Raw genomic sequence first — 26,538 nt, 5'->3', positions numbered from 1 at the left:
CTCTTTTCTACCATAAAACCCTTCTCAGTGCAGTACCTGTTAAAGGTTTAAGACGCCATCAAAATCAACACAAGTAGACAAGTCAGATATATAGAACATTGTTACAAAGTCTTCCCAAAAGGCACAAAAGACAGAGTAGCCAGGGCATCCCTTTTAAGAGAACATTTGCATAATGTGAATAAATACATCTGCTGGTACATCCAACTGTGAACGCAGTAATCATATAATCCAGCAGATGGGAACATCATATAAATACCTCTCCATAAAATATATAGTCAAAATTAACAGACTGAAGTACCATGAACACACACACACACAAAATAGATTTCAAGCAAATAGAAAATTTAAAAAAAAAAAAAATAAAAAAAAAATAAAATGCCCAACCTAAATTCAACCACCTTAAAAAGAACCATAAACTGGGTTAATGTGCAATTAATAGCATTTTTGTAGGGCCAACGCAGCACTCACAATACACGATATTAGTTATTGCCAACGAATCTTACATTTGCAAGAAATGGATCACTCCACGGTTTATTATCAAGGGTGGGGACATTTTTTCCATCTGGGGCCATTTAAATTTGTATTAAGTCCTTAAAGGGCTATTGTAAATGAATGGAAAATAAATGTGCAATTACCAAACATGAGCATTTGTGGGTTAAATGTCTTTCGATTGTTTTATTTTGCATTTAGAATTTCACTGTGGGCCGGATCAAATATTCGTGGGCCTCATATGGGCCTTAAACCGCAAGCTCCAATCCACACCCCTGATCTGAAGATTCTCACTAATAGCTTCTCACCACCATTACACAACTGATCCATTTTGTCAGTTTCACCAGCCAGACGTTGGTTCGGCAGTTAGAAAACACGAAGGAGTCCTAATACAGAAAACGCCTGGTTTGAGTCCTCTCTTCTTCTGTCAATCTGGACAGTTTAAGGCCTTTAAAATTTTTGATAAAACCTCTCTGAAAAGGAGAGAGGTATATTTACCACAGATTGAAGTAATCTCAAATCAGCACCCTGAATTCAATACAGTATTTGTTAAAACATCAAAACACCCAACAAGTGAAAGAATTTGCAAGCAAATAGCATTAAGCTTGTGCTAAGAAAAACACGTGCGCACACACATCCATTTTGTTTGAACGACTTGGCATAGCATGGCGGTTAGTAGTGTTATATTGTGATGTACTGGATTCAGAAGAAAACAAATCCCAAGAGTTAGATGGTCAACACATTTCCTGGAAGATTACATGTGAAATCAGTGTTGGTGAAATGCATCATTGTTGCTGCAATCAAATCTGGATCAGACTGAGACTCCCGAAGGATAATCTCATGGGACGTCATCACAGGTCAATCCCAAACAGGATCTTTGAATCACACAACCTCGACAAACAAGAGCGGTTATCTTTAGGAAATTTCGAGAGTGATTTAAGCGGGTAAGATAATACACAGCTTTTAATATATATCTAATATAAGATAATACACAGCTTTTAATATACATCTAATATATACACACACGCATATATATATATATATATATATATATATATATATATACACATACATATATATATATATATATATATATATATATATACACATATATATATACATATATACATATACATATATATGTATATATATATGTGTATATATATATATATATATATGTATATATATATATGTGTATATATATATATATATATATATATATATACACATATATATATATATATATATATACACACATATATATATACATATATACATATACACATATATATATATATACACATATATATATATATATACATATTTATATATTACAGTATGAGGGCACATCACAGTAGCACGTCACTGGCCAATGAGGAGGATGTACTTCTGCATTCTGTAATGATTAACTTGGATGAATAATGTTATAATTTTCCTGTTGGTGCTCTTCCGGTTGTTGCCTCAGATTATCATTCAGCATCAATGGTGCAAATTCTAGCTTATAAAGAATACAAAAAAATCAGAAGTTCTTTTTCTATAATCGTCCGCATGGTTAAGAGTGGTAACAGCAATCAAAACGAAGCCCCGCCCATTCTCAAAGGGCGTCGTTAGCGAGCGTCTCTGTGGAGAGCCAGATCCTCGCCCCGTTCAGAAACTTGCTGATGGGGGTTCCGTGAATACTGCGGCGACACAGGTTTCCTACTGGGGTGAAAGGAAAGGAGGATGAAAGAAATTCTGGAGGGGAATCATTTGGGGACGCGGCCTCAAAATACATCCGCCTTTGGTCAGCAGGGGGCCCTTTTGGGCTGGGGAGGGGCGTGCCACTCGGAGTGGGCGCCTTGTACTGCCTGAGGTGTTTCTGCAGCATTTCGATCTCGTCCACCAGCTGAGAGAGCTTGTGGTAAGCAGTGATGGACCCCCCTTTGGAAATGCAGGCCTCTGGCACCCAGCGAAGGAAGTAGAGCTTCCAGAGGGCGACGTGGGAGGGCGTGAGCAAGGGGATCAAGAGGCCCTGCTGGTCAGCGGGTCGAGAGAACCACTCTCTGAAGAAGCGCTCCGACGGGCTCTCCACCACGTATTTCATGGGTGAGAAATCAGGCTTAAGCTCAGACCCCAGAGAGCCTCGTCGTGTTAGCGCCTCGTCTCCACCTTTCAGTCCATTACGTAGAGATGCAGAGGCTCCTCGGAAGATGGAACCGTATTTCTGTAAGGGCAAAACAAGCAAACAAATAAATAAATCCATGAAGCTGTATTAGATGACATTTTCCAGTCTTCACAAATGTAATCCCATATTCTAATCTGGCTGTAGCATGTCAAAAGACTAAGTGTAAAACCCCATATTACATGTATGAAATAGAGGCTAATATACAGTGGGTACAGAAAGTATGCACACCCCCTTAAATGTTTCACTCTGTTATATTGCAGCCATTTGCTAAACAATGTATGTTCATTTCCCCCCTCATTAACACAGCACTCCAGAAAAAGCGGAATTGTTGAAATTTTTGCAGATTTATTAAAAAAGAAAAATTGAAATATCACGCAGCCGTAAGTATTCAAACCCTTTGTTGTGACAGTCATATATTTAACTCGGGTGCTGTCCATTTCTTCTGATCATCCTTGAGAAGGTTCTACGCCTTCATTGGAGTCCAGGTGTGTTTGATTATAGTGATTGGACTTGATTAGGAAAGCCACACCCCTGTCTACAGCAGACCTTACAGCTCACAGTGCATGCCAGAGCAAATGAGAATCACGGTCAAAGGAACTGCCTGAAGAGCTCAGAGACAGAATTGTGGCAAGGCACAAATCTGGCCAAGGTTACAACAAAATTCTGCTGCACTTAAGGTTCCTAAGAGCACAGTGGCCTCCATATTCCTCAAGTGGAAGACCTTTGGGACGACCAGAACCCTTCCTAGAGCTGGCGGTCCGGCCAAACTGAGCAGTCGGGGGAGAAGAGCCTTGGTGAGAGAGGTTAAGAAGAACCCAAAGACTGTGGCTGAGGTCCAGAGATGCAGTTGGGAGATGGGAGAAAGTTCTAGAAAGTCAACCATCACTGCAGCCCTCCACCAGTCGGGGCTTTATGGCAGAGTGGCCCGATGAAGCAGTTCAAGACACATGAAAGACGGCATGGAGTTTGCTAAAAAAACACCTGAAGGACTCCAAGATAGTGAGAAATAAGATTATCTCTGGTCTGATGAGACCCAGATATAAATTGTTAGCCTTAATTCTAAGCGGTAAGTGTGGAGAAAAGCAGGCACTGTTCAGCACCTGTCCAATACAGTCCCAACAGTGAAGCATGGTGGTGGCAGCATCATGCTGTGGGGATGTTTTTAAACTGCTGGGAGAGGACGACTGGTTACAATCAAGGAAAGATTAATGCGGCCAAGTATAGGGATATCCTGGACCAAAACCTTCTCCAAAGTGCTCAGAACCTCAGACTGGGCCGAAGGTTCACCTTTAAAAAAGACAATGACCCAAAGCACACAGCTAAAATACAGAAGGAGTGGCTTCAGAACAACTCCGTGACTGGCCCAGCCAGAGCCCTGACTGAAACCCAATTGAGCATCTCTGGAAAGACCTGAAAATGCCTGCCCACCAACATTCACCATCCAACCTGACAGAACTGGAGAGGATCTGCATCCAACCTGACAGAACTAGAGAGGATCTGCAAGAACGAATGGCAGATGATCCCCAAATCCAGGTGTGAAAAACTTGTTGCATCATTCCCCCAAAGACTCATGGCTGTATTAACGCAAAAGGGTGCTTCTACTAAATATTGAGCAAAGGGTCTGAATATTTATGGCTGTGTGATATTTTCTTTTTTCTTTTTTAATAAATCTGCAAAAATCTCAACAATTCGGTTTTTGTCTGTCAATATGGGGTGTTGTGTGTACATTAATATGGAAAAAAAAAATAACTTAAATGATTTTAGAAAATGGCTGCAGTATAAAAAAAGAGTGAAAAATTTAAGGGGGTCTGAATACTTTCCGTACCCACCGTACATATTTTTTTGTAAATGGATGAAGTCTGAAACTTTGTTGCGCTACCCCCTGCATGCACTTCAAACTTGATGATGCCGTAAATGAAAAACAAGGTCGCACTCAAACGTTAGGACACACTTGCTTATGTTATTGAATGAGAACGTGCACTCAAACCTTTGATTGGTACGGTAAACACGACTACAATTAAGCAGATAGAAAAGCTCAGTCTTTGTTACCTTTGTGCGTCTAAAGCTTTTCACTTCCCCATTGAGAACACATGCAGCTCCTTTGCCAACATACATGGGGTTGTTAAAAAGGGTTTGGTCTTTGGTGGAGAATTGTTGTGACCAGTCCCACACAGGAGGAAAGTACACAACTGGGTCCTCCCCTTGAGGGATGGCTTTATTTCTTGCAAAGTCCTGCAGAAAAGAAACAAGTTAATCTTTCTGACTTGGAGCTGAGTATTCTCCTGTCAGTCATCAAACAAACATGCAAGTGAATCACAATGTCAAAAAAGATTTATATGTTGTAACTTGTATATTTATGACACGTTTACTGTAAATATCTTAACCAATCAAACACAGAAATAAACAAATGTAAGATGCAATTTTTGCATTACTCACTATCAAATACTGAGCTCGCTGTTTAGGAGAACTGAAGAGGAAAGTGCTGAAGAGTGGAATCCACATGCTATCACTTAGCACAGTCAGGTAGGCTTCTGTGAACTCAAATGCAGCTGGATATTGGTTCATCATTTGCCACACACAGTCCAGGAACAGCATGAACAGTGGGGACTTGGGGGGGAAAAAGAAAGAAACAACCAATATAAGTGACTGTCTTGACAAAAGTGCAGATCATGTACAAATGGGCTGTTTAGTTGGGCAAATACCTCCTCTTTGTCATTCTTTTTTAAGTGGTTGCATCTATCCAAGAAGCGATGGCCTGCCATCACCCACTCCTTCTGCACCAAACCCTGAAATCCAACAATGCTGCGATAGTGAGGGTCCACCATGAGCTGCACCAAGGAGGACACCGCGCAGTTCAGGTCGCGGTCCTCTTCCTCTGTAAAAGATAATCGGTGAACAAAATCAAATTGTTTGCAAGAACGTTTTCATTGAGTCAGTCCAATGATGGGCAACGCCTTTGGAAGTCACAAAATGATACAATCAATTAAAGGCAATTAAAAGCACAAGCATATTAGTCTTCATAATTCCTGCAAACAGTCTAATAAAACTGAATAAAAATGGATGCCCCTGAAAGCTAAGTCAGTCTTCCTTTGGGATTGTATTCATACATTGGAAAAACAACAAAATGGAAAGAAAAATAAATAACCATCGAAAGCAATTGGGATGATGTTTTTGTGGTGTGAGGAAGAGAACTGATGAAGAGAAGCGTTTACCTAGGAGAATGACTGATACATTCCTCCCATCCAGGTGGTACACTATTTCAGCTGCGTGCTTCAGGAAGGCCCTGCAATCACAGACTATGGATTAAAAATGTTTTGTGTAAGAATACCCAGATACTGATACCAGTAAAAATTGTCCGATAGTGTAAGCACTGATACAGCATCAACAGCCTGACATCTGGCATCCAGGTAGGTGCCATGTCAGCCATGTTATGTGTGGAGATGCATGCAAATTATGCTCTGAAAAATGGATGATGAACTCCTCGGACGGTGACGGGCAAGCACCCAGTTTTGCGAGGACGGTAGCCTGCCTGATGTTCCTGAAGAGTTACTAATTAAATGTTAATAGTTATGTTTTGTATTTTACATCTGTAATGCTTTTATAACAGCTTTTGTTCATTGTTATGAGGCCAAACTCTGGTCTGTGTAGCCTTTAAAGTGACATTTTGCAGACGGAAACATATTTTTTCCACCTTGAACTAATTTGCAGTTGCACGTGTGTTGTGCAGATGAAACTGTTCTAGGTAATCTGTCATTTTTGTGGTATTTTGTTTCTTTCCATGTAATTTTTCACTCGTTTATTGTGTAATTAATGTTGGCTTGCTGCTCAGTACAGCCAGAATTCATGTTTACACTAGCAGTCGCATAACGGCTATGTGAGCTGCGTTCAGGTACACTTTGCAAATTAACGTTAATGTGTTTATTTATTTTTGTCGAGTATCTTAAAACTGATTACAAGGGGAATTAACAATTCTATTGGAATGCTTTAGGTAATGCACACTATATGATCCCAGTTGTAATGATTCTCATTTGTTTTGTTTATTTTGGGATTTATTCTGTTTCTTACTCTAAAAAGTGTTATATTTAATGAAACATGACGTTCAACAAAATGTGTGTGTTTTTTTAAAGACAGTAGTCCATAATCATCACAATTGCAAGACATAATGATATTATCAAGTATCTGTACTCGTATTGGTAAGTACTTATAGTTGTGCTCGATTTGAAAAAAGTGATATGGCTGCCTACTTACAACTCTTCCAATCCAATTAAACCTCAAATCCCAAAGATTCGCCCTAGTCACTGAAACTCAGCCTGTCTCATAATGTGCAGACTAAATGTAGTAACTCGTCTTAGCAATGTTTGTAATATCATGATTTGTGTAAGGGTTTTAAGACTCTGGCAGTTTATGAGGTGCTATCATATAAATATGATTGTTTCCATACCTGACATACTCAAGCCATCGTGAGTTTTCAATGGATGAAAGCCACCTTTCCTCAGACTCCTCAAAAGGATCTGCACATAATCAAAACAGAACACAAGAATGTTGAGAAATTCCTTCTGCGTCCAGATGGGAACCGGTAACAAGGCTCACCTATGACGCAGATCTGTCGGATTTTGACGAAAGAACTCTGGATGTCCTGGATGTTGGGCAGACACTTGTCCAGATCTGAACTGAAGACTTCACTGCACTGTGGGTGGCTTTTTGTGATGGCAGTGATGATCCTACCACAATAAACAACACACATTGAGGTTCAACAAACTCTTTGAAAGATCTCTACTTGAACAGTCTAGCAAAAACGTTGTACTGCTGAAAGACCTGGGCTGTGTTCAAAACAATTCACCCATTCCCTACTCATTGTTTGAGGAAGGATCTTTATATAGTGGACTACTTTATTATGACATAAGTCAAATGAAAAATCATTTTAATTACAACGTACCGGCTTAATGAAAGCTGGCCCAACTGTCACCATACACATTGAATTAATAAATAAATGATAATTACCGCTAAAGTGCAACAATTCATCGATTATTCGTCAACTAATCAATTATGAAATTAATTGAAAACTATTTTGATCATCAAGCCATCGTTTACAGATTGTTTAACTTTGAAATTGTCCAAATCCTTGTAATTTCAGCCTTTCAACAGTAAATATCAAGGTATAACGATTAGTTTTAACAACAATTTTATTTGTATCATGATGTATTGTTGTCAATTCGATTCAAGGACGATATTGGTTCATTTAGAACGCTAAGATTTGAAAGACTTGAAATCGATTCAGTAACATTTTAGCCAAAAATTCAGCCAATGTAATTGTGAAATAAATACAGTAAAGGTAAATTTTCCTCGATTCTTGTTGTTTCTCGTAAGCGCATCAAGTAAAATGAATTATGGTCATTAAATTAAAAAGATTCCTGATGTACTTGTGTTGATTTTCAATAAAATAAAGGGGGGCAATCTCAACTTGATATTTATTTTATTTTAGCTATGATTTTACTGGTTCGGTCAGTTTTTTCCTCGAAAAGAGATGTTTAATTGGTGTAAAATTATGAGTGGGTCCTTGAAAAAAATTTCTCCAATCTAAGCAGTCCCAGGACCCAAAACGTTTGAGAATCCTGTGTCAAAAGTCAAATACTAATAGCTAGAAACAAAGCACCGTGAAGTTTCCCCAGGGAATAACTTTATGCAATAGTGTTAATAGAGCTAGGAAACAAGTGAAACTTCTCTTTTGAACATTGTCTCTGTTTTTCCTTTTTTGTATGACAAAGTCCCCCCTCACACTCTGCTAGCGTTCTTTCGGAAGCAAATATTTCTTCGACAGAGACAGTCGTGCATTCATCAACTCAGCCTTTCTACTTTACACATTTCCACACGATACAACACTTTACACTTGATCTCTGCGTAGCGATTTGTTGATCACAAACGCATCTCCGTGTTAGCGGCTAGAGCGCTAAACTGAGCTGGCTTGAAAGACTACACCGTGCACCGAGGTGAGTCACACACATGCATCCATATGAAGTCTTAGGTTTGTTATAGTCTAGTATCAATACAATCAAGTGCTAACCTTTTAAAATTTTTTATATCGGTATATTTCATCCAGACGGCCAACTTGCTGAGCACAGATTGATGTAGTTGGCTCATAAGAATATAAACCTCTAATAAATACTCTCATATTTCTGTAGTCCTCCATGAAAGCATGCTGATTATGGTTTTATTTAAAGGACCCGTGGGCAATGACAGTGAGACCTGGAAGGGCGTGATTTGGAGGAACGCCCCCCCCCCCCCCCCCCTATCAAAACGGTGTTCTGTTATTGGACTTCTGTGCTCATCACGGATTGTCCATAACGAACACCATGTTCAAGCATAACGGTGTCCACACGTGCATTTGGCACCAGGACACCCTAGGTTGCAGTTCGATGATTGACTTTGTGGTCGTGTCATTGGACTTGCGGCCGCATGTCTTGGACACTCGGCTGAAGACGGGGGCGAAGCTGTCAACTGATCACCACCTGGTGGTGAGTTGGTTCCGATGGTGGGGAAGATGCCGGTCTGACCTGGCAGGCCCAAACGCATTGTGAGGGTCTGCTGGGAACATCTGGCAGGATCCCCTGTCAGAAGGAGTTTCAACTCCTACCTCTGACAGACCTTTGCTCACGTTCCGGGGGAGGCGGGGGATATCGAGTCCAAGTGGACCATGTTCCACGCCTCCACTGCTGAGGCGGCTGACCGGAGCTGTGGCCTGAAGCTGGTCGGTGCCTGTCGTGGCAGCAATCCCCGAACCCGTTGGTGGACACCAACGGTGAGGGATGCCGTCATGCTGAAGACGGAGTCCTATTTTTTGGCCTGTGGGACTCCTGAGGCAGCGGATTGGTTCCCTCAGTGTAGAAGACACACTTGTGACAACATGCTGGCTAAGAAGCGGAAAGGGAAGGCGGAGAGCTTCACTAGTGAGGCAGATAAGGTTGGGAAATTTGGATGACCTGATTTCAGTGCTCTCGGCACAAAAACCTCTGGAACTCATGAATGCGTGGACGAATTTAATTCATATTGCACGTCTACTGAGGTACCATAGACACAATATTACATCCCAAATACTAGAAAAAGTTGGTTTGGTAAAATATGTCCCTTTTAATGAAAATAAGACATTTGCAAACATTTGCTTTTACTTTGGAAAACAACGATATACATTTGTGTCCATTTTTTAACGTTATGGAGCAAACCAGTAACTTTTCGGCACTGTCAATATGAAAATTAGCTGTTTTTAAATAAAGGGAGGAATTTGATTAATCGATTAGTCAAAAATATTTAATTGGGGATTACGGATAAATCGATTCTTGAAATAATCGTTAGTTGCAGCCCTATCATAATAGCATGATCTTTTGTGTACGTTATATTGAGTGTATTTTTAAAAAATGAATAAAGAAACAAACCTGTGTACCTTTAGTTACAAGATAAATTCATTCCGTGACCACTCTCTTAACTTTAACCACCAAAAATAGCACTCCACTCTATAATACTGTACTTTATAAAAATATTACTTTCCCAAGGCTAAACTGTGGTTATTTTAAATAAGGTGTAATTCTCTTCATTTTGTGATACGTTTGACAGTCAACTTCATGTGCAGGTGGCAATAAAAAGCTTGAAGGCTGTTTTGAAGAACTGTTCACAACCTGCCAAGCTTCTTGTTATGAAGAAAGTTGAGTTCACGGTCACCATACAGTGATTTGGCAAACTCTCTTTATAGGGCACTACAGTATATAGTGAATAGGGTGTGAGTCTGAACGCAGCCCTGGAGTAAAAAGATCCAATGTTAGTTTATCTCTGCATTCTTGGAGTTTGTGCTACCTCTGCTCAATCTTTCTCTGCTGGACCGGGTCACACACACTGGCCATGCGCACAAGAGCACTTCCATTGCGGTGATTCCAGCACCAAAGCTACAGCAAAGGAAACACAATGGCTCAACTTGGTGGAGTGAACAAGTAAAATACAAAACAATCCTGGTCATTTTCTGAAACACACAGCACACATTAAATGGTAATAAAACTTACTGGGACGCGGTTGCCAGTTAAGAATATAGAGTACTGTTTTAGATCCTGGTCTGCTAGAGAAACTGGGACCACAATGTACTCTGGAAGACTAAGAAGCAGTAGAAAAAGAGGACAATGAGTCACAAAATTTATACTCTCAAAAAGTGTTTGTTGTTCATGCGAGTGAAGTGTTAATTAACACAATCAAGGACATTGTTCACAGCCATTTCATGTGTCAAATTACCATTGTCTAATACGAAGTAAACATCCATATAATAGAACACTGGACAATAATTACTACGCAAGCCCTATGAGGTCACCTCTGGACTCAGTGGCCCTCACTGTCAATTGAAGACATGCATGTTACTGTGAAACACGAATGCAATGAGCCAAACAGCTTCGAGTGTAAATACACCGTCTTGCCAAAACATACCAAGTATGACTACAGGGAGAATTTTAGACAGTCAAAAATATTCTAGGAGGTGTCGGCATACTTTCCTTCACGCTCATTGCACTGGAGAAATAACAGCAGCTCAAACCTTGAGGAGATGTGGTAAAACTCGTTTATGGAGCACACCCTCCACTCAGAGGCGCCCGTTCTCTTGATCTCTCGGTCCCACTCAGACCGTCGATCAAAAATAGGCGTCTGTAATGCTCCTCGTCGGACGCCCTCGTTGAGTCGCTCAGCTGGAAAGCAAAGACAAAAGAATTCAATGACATTTGCACGTACGTGTAAAGGAAGACACATTTGTAACAGTTAATTATGAAGACTTTTTAGAACCTTTGGATTCATGGTACCGTCGGCCCTGATACTCAAAGCCAAACAGCAGGTGCAGATCAGCTGGGTGGGAGTAGTGAGCAATAGCGAGACAAACCTGCAATAAGAGAACCACAACAGAACTCACGAATGACTGAATCAACCTGGGATGATGCTTTAAGACAATTTCATTCAGAGCAGCAACAAGCCCCACCTGAAAACATTTTAAATGCTTCCAACACAAGAACAAGAATGACCTGGGAACCAAGCCATTTACTTTGGATTGTACTGGACTCACACAAAGCAGGCCATTCAGTAGAGAAGCTGTGACTAGCATGAGGACACCAGAGAAAACACAGCGTGTCTGCGTGTGTAAGGGAGTACCCGACTCTGTAATTTACTATGGCAAAATAAGTTGTTATAGGTTGGCTTAATTCCATATGCTGTAAAGAGGAAAAGGGCCAGGACCTTGTTTTTCTTCTTCACACTGTAATTACTAACATTGTGTCCGTAAATATCCGCAGCAGTGAGGAGGGGCTAATATATTTGTATTCCAGAACTTTTATGTTGGACAAGGAACATATTCAGTCTGACGAAAACTCACGATCACAAAAGTTCATAGAGGCCAGATACAGTAAATGACCTCATGACTATTTGCTCTATGAGACAATTTACTCAAGATTCCTCCTATTATCACACTAATGCTGGTTGTAAAATCACCCCACCTCAATCTTCACACACAATTCTTATGAAATGATGCCTTGAGATACGATTTTAATTAGTTCCATGACCACACTCGTAGCTCAAAACAATTGTATCTCAAATAATTTTCCCCATTGAAATGAATGGAAATACCATGTTCCAGCCCCCCGAAAAAACACTCAATGTGTTCTTTAATAAGATATTTTTTATATTGTCTCTCTCTTTCTAATATTGTACCATACTATATAAAAACATACAGCAATGAAATAATTAAATAGAATGTAAAGAATTAAACAGTTTTTGCCTCAGAAAGATGCAGCAATATTAAGGCCTCTTTATACTCCCACGCCCGCATTGCATCACGTGACCAGCAAATTGGCCCGCGTGGCCCCTCTGCGTCGCTTGACCGTACACACGGCAAAAATTGTTGCTGTGCATAAAATGCCGTGGAGATCATCTCTCGTGATTGGTCCGTTTTAGTCACATGCTGTGATAACGTACTCAGCGTGCCCCTTGGTTATCTCATACCATTTACGCGCCGCCTTCTTGATCGATTTTGCAACATAATTAAACGTATCATCTGGTCATCTTGGTCCATTTGTTCTAGCAGACACTGTTCCACGGTCGCCATGGTTATTGCTTTGTTCCTTGTTACAGAAAGGAAAGTAAAAACGGCTACCGGAAATGGCCAAAAATGCAGAGGAAACTCCACCTTGTGGTGTCCTAGCCAAGACCAGCCGTAGCGACAACCCCGACTTTGAGGTGAACTGCAGTACATTTTCAAAACTGCGCATGTGGGTTGCGCTCGAGTATAAAGGCAAAATGCGTGCGCGATAGCCGCAGTGACGTCAGCGGGCGAGTATGAAGAAGACTTTAGTCATGCGCAGAGGATAAAGAATATATGCCTTTAAGTATTGTTTTTTTCCTGTCTTCGTGTATTTCTCCATTTTCGTTCAAATATCCGTTGCTTGAAGGGTTGTAACACCACAACACCGATGCTTTTCATAAACCCGTCTATGCTGTTTTCCATTATTTGTTAGCATTAAGCTAAACTGACCTTCCTAAGGCAAAGTATATGGGATAAGCGGTTCAGAAAATGGATGATGGATGGATGGATGGATGTGTAATCCGCTCTTTTGTTTAGTTTGACAGTAAACAGCTGTAAGCCTCTTCTCTGTAGAATTGTTCACAATCTGCCAAACTGCTGCTTACAGTGAAATGAGTTGACTTCACTGCAACCATAGAGCGCTCTTATCTCAAATTTTGGCTCCCAAATCAATCAAAATCCGTCCTCTGGGTCACTCATATTTCAAATCCACTCCACTGCAATATCATTTTATAGTGACATCAAATTATATTATTTAATATGCAGACAAGCCACTAAGTCATTATCTGAAAGGACAATGAAAGGTGTTTTTTGATTTTTGTTTTTATAAATCAGTTGCTTCTTTAGGTACAGACTTTCTTGTATTTATTGCCTTCAAGTCCCTACAACAACAACACAGTGTTGTACTTTGTATGTATACACTACAGGTATATGTTGCTTGCCAAATGTGGAGCAGGTATGTACGAAGGAAATTGTTCCCAGATGGCATGGCAAGAGAGCAGACACCCCAACTCAGTAAATTCATGTTTTCAGTTACTGGCACACTGTATAAAGACGTGCTAATGTACAGTCTAACTTCACAAAACAGATTTTCAAGTCACCCTCTGGTGAAAATTGTTTACTTTGAGGCTATTGCTGAAGAGGAAACTACATAATGGTCGAATGGTATAGCTATTCTTGTCATTGAGGAAGTGGCCAAAGTACTAAAGCAGTGTGTGTTCCTGCGTGCGTGTGTGTGTGTGTGTGTGTGTGTGTGTGCGTGTGCATGCGTGCGCAAGCACGCAGAGTTAGGAAGTGAAAGGGGCAGCTAGCGGCATACAGCAGTGACATGGACAGTGGAAGCAAGAAATGGACAGTCAGCAGTGCACTAAGCTTTACATATACATTGTGTCAAAACAAAAAGCAAAGCATACTTGTATCTAAAAATGCAAATACAATGTGTCCCACCAGACATCTTCAAATGATTTGTGATACATTTTGGACAATAAAAGCAGTTGAGGGCAATGAAATTCTAATAATCATTGTTATGAAGAGTTTTGTGAACAGTTTGTCTATGGCTCTGGAGTTATTTTGCTTTAATCTTTACATATTGCTGTTGTCCAATGAAAATGAAACCTGTGGATTATTGTTTTTGTTGTTTCTATTTAATTCCAGTTTAAGGACATAGGAATCATTTGACATTTTAAGCAGCGGAAAGGTGAACTTAGTCAATGTTCTGTAGACTTTTGAGGATCTTTTCAGTGGATTAAAATAAATAAATAAAATAACTAACTACCGCATAGCTCATTTTACACTTGAGACTAAGAATACAGATACAGTAATCCACTGCTACACTATATCACGGTTCTTACTTCACGGTCCTGCTTTATTGCAGATGTTTATTACAGTTGTTACTCAATGTTTTTTATGCTGTTTGTGCAATATTTTTGCGTTGTCCATTGCTCTTGCACTCTCTCAATATATTACGTGTGTTTAGACCTGTCAGAGTAGCAAATTGTTTTAGGACGATATATTTTCCCCAAAATACCAAACAATAGTATCGCTGATGACTTTTATACCACTGATACAATGATAGAGTATAATAATTCCAGTACATCTTTTTAAAGAACAATTAATTTGTAATTGTAATCCTAAGAATATTGAACATTGACACTGTAATGTAGAACAATAAATAAAATATCTTAGATAAATCTAAATAAAACAGACTCAGGCTCTGTTCACAAAATTTGCACTTAAACCAAATAAACACTTAGCACAGAGGTATAAAGTCATTAATGTCTTGACAGGCAAAATACGTATATCAGAATCAGAATCATCTTTATTTGCCAAGTATGTCCAAAACACACAAGGAATTTGTCTCCGGTAGTTGGAGCCTCTCTAGTACAACAGACAGTCAATTTACAGAACACTTTGGAGACATAAAGACATTGACAAAAAACAATTGTGCAAAAAGATGCAGAGTCCTCTAGCACTTAGAGCAGTTCGAACGACTAATATTGCAATAGTCCGGTGCAATGACCATTGTGCAAAGGGCGCTGAGACTTCAAGGAGCGTATGCGGTTTAAAGTGACGAGTAGTGCGATCATCTGGGACAATGATGGTTGTGCAAATGTTACAGATACTCCTCAATCGGTGTGCAAATGGAGCAGATGCTACTCTGGCATGGGTGGCCAGTATATGCAAATAGTGCAGCATGGCGAGACAACTACAGTGAGTGCACGAGTAATACATAATTGGCCCCACAGAAATGTGACAACGAACTCAAGTCAAAAAATTTCCAGCTTGTTGTAATGGAATTATAGGTTAGGTGTTTAAGAAGTTGATCGCAAGAGGGAAGAAGCTGTTGGAATGTCTACTAGTTCTAGTTTGCGTTGATCGGTAGCGCCTACCTGAGGGAAGGAGCTGGAAGAGCCGGTGACCGGGGTGCAGACGGTCCGAGAGGATTTTGCACGCCCTTGTCTTAGTTCTGGCAGCGTGCAAGTCCTCAAGGGTAGGTAAGGGGGTACCGACAATCCTTTATGCAGTTTTGATTGTCCGTTGCAGTTGGAGTTTGTCCTTTTTTGTAGCAGCACCAAACCAGACTGTGATGGAAGAACACAGGACCGATTCGATGACCGCTGTGTAGAACTGTCTCAGCAGCTCCGGTGGCAGGCCGTGCTTTCTCAGAAGCCGCAGGAAGTACATCCTCCGCTGGGCCTTTTTGAGGACGGAGTTGATGTTGGTCGCCCACTTCAGGTCCTGAGAGATTGTAATTCCCAGGAACTTGAAGGTCTCGACGGTTGACACAAGGCAGCTGGACAACGTGAGGGGCAGCTGTGGCGAAGGATGCCTCCTGAAGTCCACGATCATCTCTACCGTCTTGAGCGTGTTCAGCTCCAGGTTGTGTCGGCCGCACCACAGCTCCAGCCGCTCTGTTTCCTGTCGATATGCAGACTCGTCACCGTCCTCGATGAGGCCGATGACAGTGGTGTCATCTGCAAACTTGGAGCTTGACAGTCGGGTTCGCTGAGGTGCAGTCGTTCGTGTAGAGAGAGAAGAGCAGCGGAGAGAGGACACAACCTTGGGGCGCCCCAGTGCTGATGCTGCGTGTGGATGAGGTGGCCTCCCCCAGCCTGACCTGCTGTGTCCTGCCCGTCAGAAAGCTGTAAATTCACTGGCAGATGGCAGGTGAGACGCTGAGCTGGAGAAGCTTGGTTGAAAGGAGTTCAGGGATGATGGTGTTGAACGCTGAGCTGAAGTCCACGAACAGGATCCTCGTGTAGGTCCCTGCACTGTCGAGGTGTTCTAGGATGAAGTCCAGTCCCATGTTGACTGCATCATCTGCAGACCTGTTCGCTTGGTAGGCAAACTGCAGAGGGTCCAGCAGGGGACCTGTGACACTCTTGAGGTGGTCCAGCACGAGACGTTCAAAGGACTTCATGACCACAGATGTCAAAGCGACAAGCCTGTAGTCATTCAAACCAGAGATTGCAGGTTTCTTGGGGACTGGAATGATGGTGGAGCGTTTGAAACAGGATGGAACTTCGCACATTTCCAAAGATCTGTTGAAGATCTGAGAGAAGACTGGATTTTCTGCCAGCTGAATTTTCAAAGACACTGCAGTCTGTGCAGCCTAAACAGCTTTGAAGTTCCATCTCGGCTTCATTGGTCCACTTTTTGACTGTTTTCACTGTAGGCTTCGCACATTTAAGTTCTTGCCTGTACGTCGGTATTAAGTGAATTAAGCAGTGATCAGACGAGCCCAGGGGGTACGAGGTATAGCACGGTATGTGTTTTTTACCATAGTGTAGCAGTGGTCTAAAGTATTATTTTCCCTTGCAGGACAGTCGATGTGTTGCTTGTATTTAGGGAGTTCGTGGTTGAGTTTAGCTTTGTTAAAGTCCCCGAGAATAATGAGGGGTGAGTCCGGGTGTTTTTTTTCAATTTCGTTGACTTGTTCGGCGAGCGCTAGCAATGCTAGCTTGAGGCGTAATATAGTAATATAGACTCCAACCAGTATGAACGATGCAAACTCACGTGGCGAGTAGAATGGTTTACAGTTCAAAAACAGCAACTCCAAATGCGGGCTGCAGTGTGTGCTGAGCACCGTGACGTCTGTACACCATTTTTCGTTGATATGGAGGCATATCCCGCCGCCCTTTGTTTTCCCCGAAGATTCCATGTCGCGGTCCGCTCGATGAATGTTGAAGCCGGGAAGCATGACGGCGCCATCGGGTACAGCGTTGCAAAGCCAGGTCTCCGTGAAGCACATGGCCGCAGAACGGCCATGTGCTTTACTGGTCTTTAACAGAAGATGAAGCTCGTCCATTTTGTTGGGTAGGGAGCGTATATTCGCGAGGTGGATCGACGGGAACGCCAATCTGTGTCCTCTCTTGTGGAGTTTCACCTGAATGCCGGCTTGTTTCCCTCTGTGGCGCCGCTTCCGCCTCCATGTGCCGAAAACCGCGGACGCCGCTCCGGTGAGTAACTCGGGGAAAAAACTGAGCAGATTTTCGAAAGTTGGTGACAGAAAGTCCGGAGAAGCCTCCTTGATGGTTAGTAGGTCTCCCCTTGTGTAAGTGAGTCGTGTAAGGCCTCCAAAGACGGACGAAAAACACAAAAACAAAGACAATACTAGAGAGCGCGTTACCGAGGCGACCACACTGGTAGGCGCCATCTTGGGAATATTGCCTATTACTGAACTGTACTGTAACTGCCAATCAGGTTTCCAGTTGGTGAAGTGCAAAGAAGTAACTAATTCAATTTATGCAGCCCAACTTTCTGTTATTGATTTTTTAATTTTTTTTATTTTAATTAAATTAAATTTTTGTGCATCTGAGTCACTGGATGCACATCAAATGAGATCCCTGCTACAGAGACAAAGACAAAAGAGAGCAAACATCTACATTTTTTTAATGACTTTTTAAAAAACAATTATTCGAAATGTCCTCCTGGAAGCAGTCACCTTATAGTGGTGGAGGGGTTTGTATGTCCCAAAGATCCTAGGAGCTAAGTTGTCTGGGGCTTCATGCCCCTGGTAGGGTCACCCATGGCAAACAGGTCCTAGGTGAGGGACCAGACAAAGCACGGCTCCCAAGACCCCTATGAAGAATACATTAAATGGATCTAGGTTTCCCTTGCCCGATGTGGGTCACCGGGGCCCACCCTCTGTAGCCGCGCCTGGAGGTGGGGCTTGAGCGCCTGGTTGGGCCCGGCCGGGAACAGCCCGAAAGGGTAACGTGGGTCCCCCTTCCCATGTGCTCACCACCTGTGGGAGGGGCCATAGGGGTCGGGTGCAGTGCAAGCTGGGCGGTGGCCGAAGGCAGGGACCTTGGCGATCCGATCCCCGGCTACAGAAGCTGGCTCTAGGGACGTGGATTGTCACCTCTCTGGCAGGGAAGCCGCCTGAGCTGGTGTGTGAGGTCGAGAAGTTCCGACGAGATATAGTCGGACTCGCCTCCACACACAGCTTGCAGCACATGGACTTCACCAAACTGTCGCATTCTTCATTTTAAATACTTTTCCAGGCCTTTACTGCAGCCTCTTTCACTTCTTGTTTGTTTCTGTGGGTTTCTCCCTTGAGTCTCCTCTTCAGGAGGTAAAATGCATGCTCTATTTGGTTAAGGTCCGGTGATTGACTTGGCCAGTCTAAGACCTTCCATTTTTTCCCCCTTGATGAAGTCCTTTGTTGTGTTGGCAGTGTGTTTTGGGTCATTGGCTTGTTGCATGATGAAGCTTCTGCCAATTATAGTTTGGATGCATTTTTCTGTAAATTGCCATACATACTCCTTTCAACCAAGCTTCTCCAGCTCAGCGTCTCACCTGCCATCTGCCAGTGGATTTACAGCTTTCTGACGGGCAGGACACAGCAGGTCAGGCTGGGGGAGGCCACCTCATCCACACGCAGCATCAGCACTGGGGCGCCCCAAGGTTGTGTCCTCTCTCCGCTGCTCTTCTCTCTCTACACGAACGACTGCACCTCAGCGAACCTGACTGTCAAGCTCCTGAAGTTTGCAGATGACACCACTGTCATCGGCCTCATCAAGGACGGTGACGAGTCTGCATATCGACAGGAAGCGGAGCGGCTGGAGCTGTGGTGCGGCCGACACAACCTGGAGCTGAACACGCTCAAGACGGTAGAGATGATCGTGGACTTCAGGAGGCATCCTTCGCCACAGCTGCCCCTCACGTTGTCCAGCTGCCTTGTGTCAACCGTCGAGACCTTCAAGTTCCTGGGAATTACAATCTCTCAGGACCTGAAGTGGGCGAACAACATCAACTCCGTCCTCAAAAAGGCCCAGCAGAGGATGTACTTCCTGCGGCTTCTGAGAAAGCACGGCCTGCCATCGGAGCTGCTGAGACAGTTCTACACAGCGGTCATCGAATCAGTCCTGTGTTCTTCCATCACAGTCTGGTTTGGTGCTGCTACAAAAAAGGACAAACTCTGACTGCAACTGACAATCAAAACTGCTGAAAGGATTGTCGGTACCCCCTTACCCACCATTGAGGACTTGCATGCTGCCAGAACTAAGACAAGGGCGTGCAAAATCCTCTCGGACCGTCTGCACCCCGGTCACCGGCTCTTCCAGCTCCTTCACTCAGGTAGGCGCTACCGATCAACGCAAACTAGAACTAGTAGACATTCCAACAGCTTCTTCCCTCTTCCGATCAACTTCTTAAACACCTAACCTATAATTCCATTACAACAAGCTGGCAATTTTTTGACTTGAGTTCGTTGTCACATTTCTGTGGGGCCAATTATGTATTACTCGTGCACTCACTGTAGTTGTCTCGCCATGCTGAACTATTTGCATATACTGGCCACTCATGCCAGAGTAGCATCTGCTCCATTTGCACACTGATTGAGGAATATCTGTAACATTTGCACAACCAACATTGTCCCAGATGATCGCACTACTCGTCACTTTAAACCGCATACACTCCTTGAAGTCTCACCGCCCTTTGCACAATGGTCATTGCACCGGACTATTGCAATATTAGTCGTTCGAACTGCTCTAAGTGCTAGAGGACTCTGCATCTTTTTGCACAATTGTTTTTTGTCAATGTCTTGATGTCCCCAAAGTGTTCTGTAAATTGACTGTCTGTTGTACTAGAGCGGCTCCAACTACCGGAGACAAATTCCTTGTGTGTTTTGGACATACTTGGCAAATAAAGATGATTCTGATTCTGAAAATGGTTTTGTTGACTTCAGAATTCATTCTGCTGCTACTATCATGAGTTACATCATCAATAGACTCGTGAGCCCCTTCCAGAAGAAGTGGTATGTGTATGGTATGTGGTATGGCCTGTATATTTCTTTTCTTTAAGTCTTCTTCGAACAGTGGATTGTGATACCTTCACCCCTGCACTGTGGAGGTTGGCAGTGATGTCACTGACTGTTGGTCTTTGGGTGTTTCTTCACAGCTCTCAAAATGTTTCTATCATCAACTGCTCTTGATACCCCTGGCTTACCCGTTCGATGTCTGTTGCTCAGTACTCCAGTAGTTTCTTTTTTCCCCCCCAGGACATTACAAATTGTTGTATTGGCAATGCACAATGTTTTTGCAATAGCTGATCGAGTTCCCCTCTTCTCTCAGATTCAAAATGGTTTGCTTTTCTCTCATAAACAGCTCTCTGGTCTTCATATTTGCTTCACAGCAAATGCAGTTTTCACAGGTGAAACCCTGTTATGATGATGTGGCATGACCTTAAAAAGGCGGTTCATGCTCGGAAACCCTCCAATGTGGCAGAATTACAACAATTCAGCAAAGATGAGTCTGCCAATATTCCTCTACAGCAATGTAAGAAACTCATTGCAAGTTGCAGTTGTTGCTGTTAAGGGCGGCCCAAACAGTTATTAAGTATAGGGTGCAATCAGTTTTTCACACAGGGCCATGTAGGTTTGGATTTTTTTTCCTCCCTTAATAATAACATCCTTAATTTAAAAGCTGTACGAGTTATGCCAAGAGAAAAAGTTATATGTTTCAGGGAAAACCAGTTATATTTCTTTCTTTCCCTGGATTTAATGTCACAATCTTCTCATTAAAAAAAAATACAACTTGATTCTCCAAAATTATTGACTCTGGTAGAAAAATGAAACGTCTACAAAAATCTTGCAATGCTCGGAATCAAATCATATTTTCAAGAGAAAAAGCATTTTTTTTTCCCAATTTGATCATAATCATATTTAAATTTATCCCCCCGCCACCTAAAAAAACTATTATTCTATGGTGGGAAATAATCATAGTAAATACAGTACAGGCAGATTTTTAAAGCAAAAAAGTCATGTTTATTTTTTTTCAAGAAGACATTACTACAAGAATAATTCTGATTTTTTTTTTAAGTAATATTTTTGTTGAGAAATAGTATTGTATGAGAATAAAGTTGCAATGTTTTAAACATTTCCTCATAACTTTGACTTTCCTCTTAAAAATAGGTGACTTTTTATCTAAAATCCTAGTCGTCAAAATATGATGTATTGAATATAAATTAATCAATTAATCAATATAAATATTGAATCTTAAAACTGATAAAGGACCACTAAAGGTGACGTGACGTGAAGGACACTAAGACGTAGTAATCACTTACCTTTTTAGCACTCTCAGGCCCGGCCTCGTCAAAGCAGAACCTTATGATCCGCAAGTCTTTGCAGTAAAGGATGAGCTCAGTGGGGTTAAACTTGAGTTTCTGGTTTGATCCCAAAACTTTCTTCTTCCCCTTTGTATCATTGACTGAAAGGAGTGAGAGTATAAACAGAATATTTTATTTCAAGCAAATAAATAAACAAAAGGCAGGTAGAGCTGTGAATACAACTTGAAAACACAATCTGCCAAAATGAGGCCTGATTGCCTCCTTTTGAATCAGACAAAGCCCACTGTGTTAGCATGAAACAATCATGCCTCATCATTAACACACACTTGCTCAGTTGGGCATGCATTGTAAGCTATTAGTGAGCAGTGAGATGTGTAAACAAGGCTAATCCACAATCGGATGCAAAACACTGCCCCTGGGATGGCACCACTTGTTATCAGAGGCGAGATCAGGTAATAGCTTGAGAACCGCCAATGATTATACAACAAGCCCCCACCTTTATAAAAAAAAAAAACATTTGCTATGACCAATTTAGGGTCCAATCTTACCTGTTACCACATGCTCTAAACATGTCAGGGGGATATCATGCTCTCCAAGCAGCAGGTGGGACAGCTGAAACTTCTGAGTGACAAAACAAAAGCAGAATGTGTGACTCGACCCTTTAAAATGTGGTTTAGCAATGATTTGGCACTTTATTATCTCTGCAACAGTCTGCAGCATAGGTGGTAATGACGCATGTTCTCACTTCACAATGAAAAACAGGAAAGTTTACTTCCTCTTTCCCAGTTCATACACAGTACAAACATGGAATTGGGAATACAATACACCATTTTGAATCATTTATTCATCATTTGTTATTTTGTTACATGCAGGTAGTACGTTTTGCTTACAGCTTGTGGCATTCAATACAATACATGACTAACACACAACCTTCTTCTTACCGGTTTAGGTGGAGCATCTTGAGGGATGAAGGAGACCTTAAAGTTGGTACAGATCAACTTCCCCCACAGGTCATCATGGCTGCTTTCAGCACTGATGCATTTCCTCACGAAGTTCGCCTCATTAACTACTATCTCCCCTGAAAGCATTTGACTGCATTAGTTTAATCAACACGTCACTGTGTACACCTAAAGTTTGTTCCTTCAATAATGGCATATACCCACGGGTGCCCATAACAATTTTGGTCTGGTTCTCAAATGAGCACCAGCGGTTGTTGCTTGGTGCTCATTTTTTCCCCCATGACCCACCCATCTCACTGGATGAACTTATGTCCGTTTGTAGATAGGTGTCCTATTTTTTACTTATTTTCTGTACAAATAAAGGAATACAAATTTTCTTTAAACTTTTTTGTTTAATTACCTCGTACACCCATTCCCCCCCCCCCCCCCCTTTTAGGTCTTTTTGCATATGTTTTACATTGTATTAGTGCTAGTCAGAGCCAGTTCACATCTGGTATGGGGCCTGTACATACTTACCTGTAGCAATAGACATTTATTTAGACACATTGTTCACCGATCGGATCACAAGATAGAGCGATGTGTCTATTTAAATGACTTGTTAATTTACTGTATATACATGTGTACTGTATACTGAGTATCTTCAAAAGTATTCTCTAGTCAGGTCAAACTAACATTACAACATTTCAGAAATAATGGGTGCTAACTTACTGTAATTAAATTACTTTATTGTCATTAAAATACTTCACACACACCAAAACAGGATTCGACAGAACACCGGCGTGTTTACGTAGTAACGTTAGTGATAGCACCAGCTTGCTAGGCTACATAATGTTTCGTTGCCTGCTTGACCGAAGGCCGAATCGCAGTGCGCCTTTGAGCCTTCGTGACTCAGCAGCCCCATCCCCCACGGCCCGTTAAGGATACGGTGATAGACCAAGAGAAAACTTAGCAAGACTTGACTACGGAGAAAAAAGAAAATTGCCAAAATAACATGGCGCACTACATTTTGCCATCACATCACAGTGACTGTCACTTTCAACAGTCCAGTAAGTTAAAAAGAGAAAGCTTTCCATGGAGTGAACCAGACTCCTGACCAGGAAGGAACCTGTGGTAAATTCTGTACAAAAGTTGTTTTAGTTACAGGTCGCTTTCACTTTGACTCCATGTGAAGGCACTATGCTCAAGTATATTGTGGGTTTCTTATTAAAGACTATAATTAATCTATTCCTCTATGTGGTATTTCACCTGCGAATAATTACTCTAAATAGCACACCACATAGTTTTATTGCAAAGGCGGCATTGAACCACTCCCTTGAGGATCCCTTCTTATCTGGTCAACCCTGTACCAGAATTGGATTTAGAAATGAAGATTCTCCTGCTGCTCCAGTTAGTGGAGCAGCTGCATGTGAGGCTGAATGAATCGTGGCTGGCACGACACTTGAAACTAACTTTTATGACGGAGCGTTACAGCAGTTATTCCCTGCAGAAAGCACAGGCCAACGAAAACAAAACGGTGACGCTACAAAAGGCATGATACACAGAATAGCAGGCTCGTACTGAGAAACATTCAGCTTAAAAAAAAAACCTCACCAACCATCAAGTACTCTAATTGAATATATTTAGTCTGGCAAATACCACTTGTCAATTATCCTAAAAATCGTTAAAAAAAAAAAGAAGAAAGAAAGTAAAGCCATTTGTAGTTCATTGTTTGCTTGTTGCTTTTTCATTTGCACCAAAAAAGTCCCTTTTCACACTGCTGGTAAAGGCTGCTATTTTAATTATCAGATTGTGGGATGCATTGTTACCAGGGCTGCAGCTATTAAATATTTGTCAACTCTATTATTCTACTGATTATCACATAACAAATATTTTGCATTATTAAACAACAAAATGTGTATGTGAGTTGCAGGTATTATTATTGTCCACTTGGGGACTGTTGAGGCAACATTTGCCAGGTATACAAGCTTACCTGGAAGTAGCTTGGCCTCCAACTTTTTAATAGGGGGGTCAACAGTTTTCTTCACTTCACTCTAAACAGGAAACACAGTAAACAGCATAGTTAGTGGTTAATGAATGATGGCAAAAATGTGACAATACAAAGTAGGGCATGAGAATTACTTTATTATTATATTTAAATATAAGAATTTGAGATGTGGAAAATACTTTTTCATGGCAATGTATGAATAAAGTCTCTCTAGCGTATAATTTTATACATATATACTGTTTTTTTAGAGTAAGTTACATCTTAAAAGCAGTGGTCAGCAGTAACGAAGCATTTGTAATTGCTTCTACTGTACTTAAGTCTATTTTTCAGTTACATTCTAAATTGTCCGTAGGTGTGAATGTGAGTACGAACGGTTGTATCTCTATATGTGCCGTGCGATTGGCGCGACCCTAGTGAGGATAAGCGGCTCAGAAAATAATTGGATGGATGGATTGATGCAGTTGTAGTCTATTGCTAGTTTACTTTTCTCATCCCTTTTTACTTTTAGTCCCTACATTTGCAAACAACTGTCTGTACTTTCTACTCATTGCGTTGTCAAAATAAGCTTGTCCATTTCTTTTTTTAACCCCCATGGATGATGACAAAAAGGTGATTGCGATCTTGGGGTATAAAAAGGAGGGGAAACGGGGACAGCAACAACATAAAGGAACATGAACCAAGGGACATTAATGACGATGTTAACTGATTGGGAGAAGCAAGCTATTCTCCATCAATGGGCTTGTTCAAGAGAATTTTTTGATGTCATCATGTTGTTGTTGTATTCTGTAAATATGTTAAGTAAATCACTTTGTACAGTTTTGTAATGCATTTACATTTGCTTCTATTTTGCTTTGTTTTACACTGATCTCTGCAGCCAGGTCAGCATTGCAAATGAGATTCTGTTGTGATTTCTTCACCTGAATAAATAAAGGTTAAAAGGTGGTCAGGAAAACGTTGTTTGACTTAGTGAGTTAATAACACAGGGGAAACTAGTTTGCATGCAGTTTTATTTTTCATTGGTCCAATGTATCAAAACAGTAAAAAGTCATTTTTTACTTTTGTACATCACTTCATTTCAGAGCCAGTATTCTTACAGGAGTAGAATTAATAATACTTGTCTTTTTTTTTCTTTTACATGTACAGTACCTCTACTTTAAGTACTTTTGCCACCTGTTTTTAAAGTTAATGCATGCAGTTCATTTAGTAATCTGTTCAATTCCCCACATTACACCGAAGACGCAATATGATGAATATGTGTGTTGTGTTGCATCAATGTACCTGCACAGGAGGAAGATAACACTTGAAGGTTGGTTTCATGGGTTTGACAGAAAACATTGTTTATGTCCGCCCCGTCGAGGTTGGGCGTTTTGAACAGCTAGCTTCCACCGTGGAGGAAAAGGGACTCAAATGAAGCCTTTAAGTCAAAGTCCGTCTAAAGGTTGAGCCCAAAGCGTCCTTGGAAAATAAATATTCACACAGACTTCTTGGTTGGACGACGGTGGTACTCCTCCATTTCGGGCAAGCCGCATTGGGGGAAAAAGTTGACCCAAGTTAAGGTTGGGACGTCGGCGTTAGCTCGCCGCCCTAGTTAGTGTAAAGTAAGGAATAATAAGTTTTGAAATGCTATATTCTCGTAACTTTAACTCGCTAGGAAAACACAGAGGCCTCCGACGGACGTCTACATTTTCGTAACCACCTGTTACCGAAGTCCAGAGCTGCCAGTGACTTCCTCAAAGTGTGACTAAGTCAGCCGAACGCAGGAGCAGATGCAGTCAACGGCTTA

At 41.5% G+C, this 26,538-nt stretch overlaps 1 protein-coding gene across 1 annotated transcript; it reads right to left on the bottom strand.

Annotated features, from left to right (window-relative positions):
• Nucleotides 1-1,766: 1,766 nt before the first annotated feature.
• On the bottom strand, nucleotides 1,767-26,538 carry mtmr10 (myotubularin related protein 10). The gene is made up of 16 exons (XM_061670648.1): nucleotides 26,034-26,538; nucleotides 24,741-24,801; nucleotides 22,754-22,890; nucleotides 22,361-22,433; nucleotides 21,810-21,952; nucleotides 11,459-11,552; nucleotides 11,217-11,364; nucleotides 10,699-10,786; nucleotides 10,496-10,584; nucleotides 7,244-7,374; nucleotides 7,095-7,164; nucleotides 5,866-5,936; nucleotides 5,356-5,528; nucleotides 5,090-5,260; nucleotides 4,703-4,885; nucleotides 1,767-2,692 (listed from the first exon to the last, which is right to left on the bottom strand). Exons 1-16 carry the CDS (start codon nucleotides 26,088-26,090, stop codon nucleotides 2,084-2,086), a joined length of 2,298 nt encoding a protein of 765 aa, XP_061526632.1. The 5' UTR covers nucleotides 26,091-26,538; the 3' UTR covers nucleotides 1,767-2,083.

The sequence above is a fragment of the Phycodurus eques genome, chromosome 2, assembly GCF_024500275.1.
Source record: "Phycodurus eques isolate BA_2022a chromosome 2, UOR_Pequ_1.1, whole genome shotgun sequence".
In the NCBI taxonomy this organism is placed as follows: Eukaryota; Metazoa; Chordata; class Actinopteri; order Syngnathiformes; family Syngnathidae; genus Phycodurus; species Phycodurus eques.
This window is presented reverse-complemented; position numbering and strand designations above follow the sequence as displayed.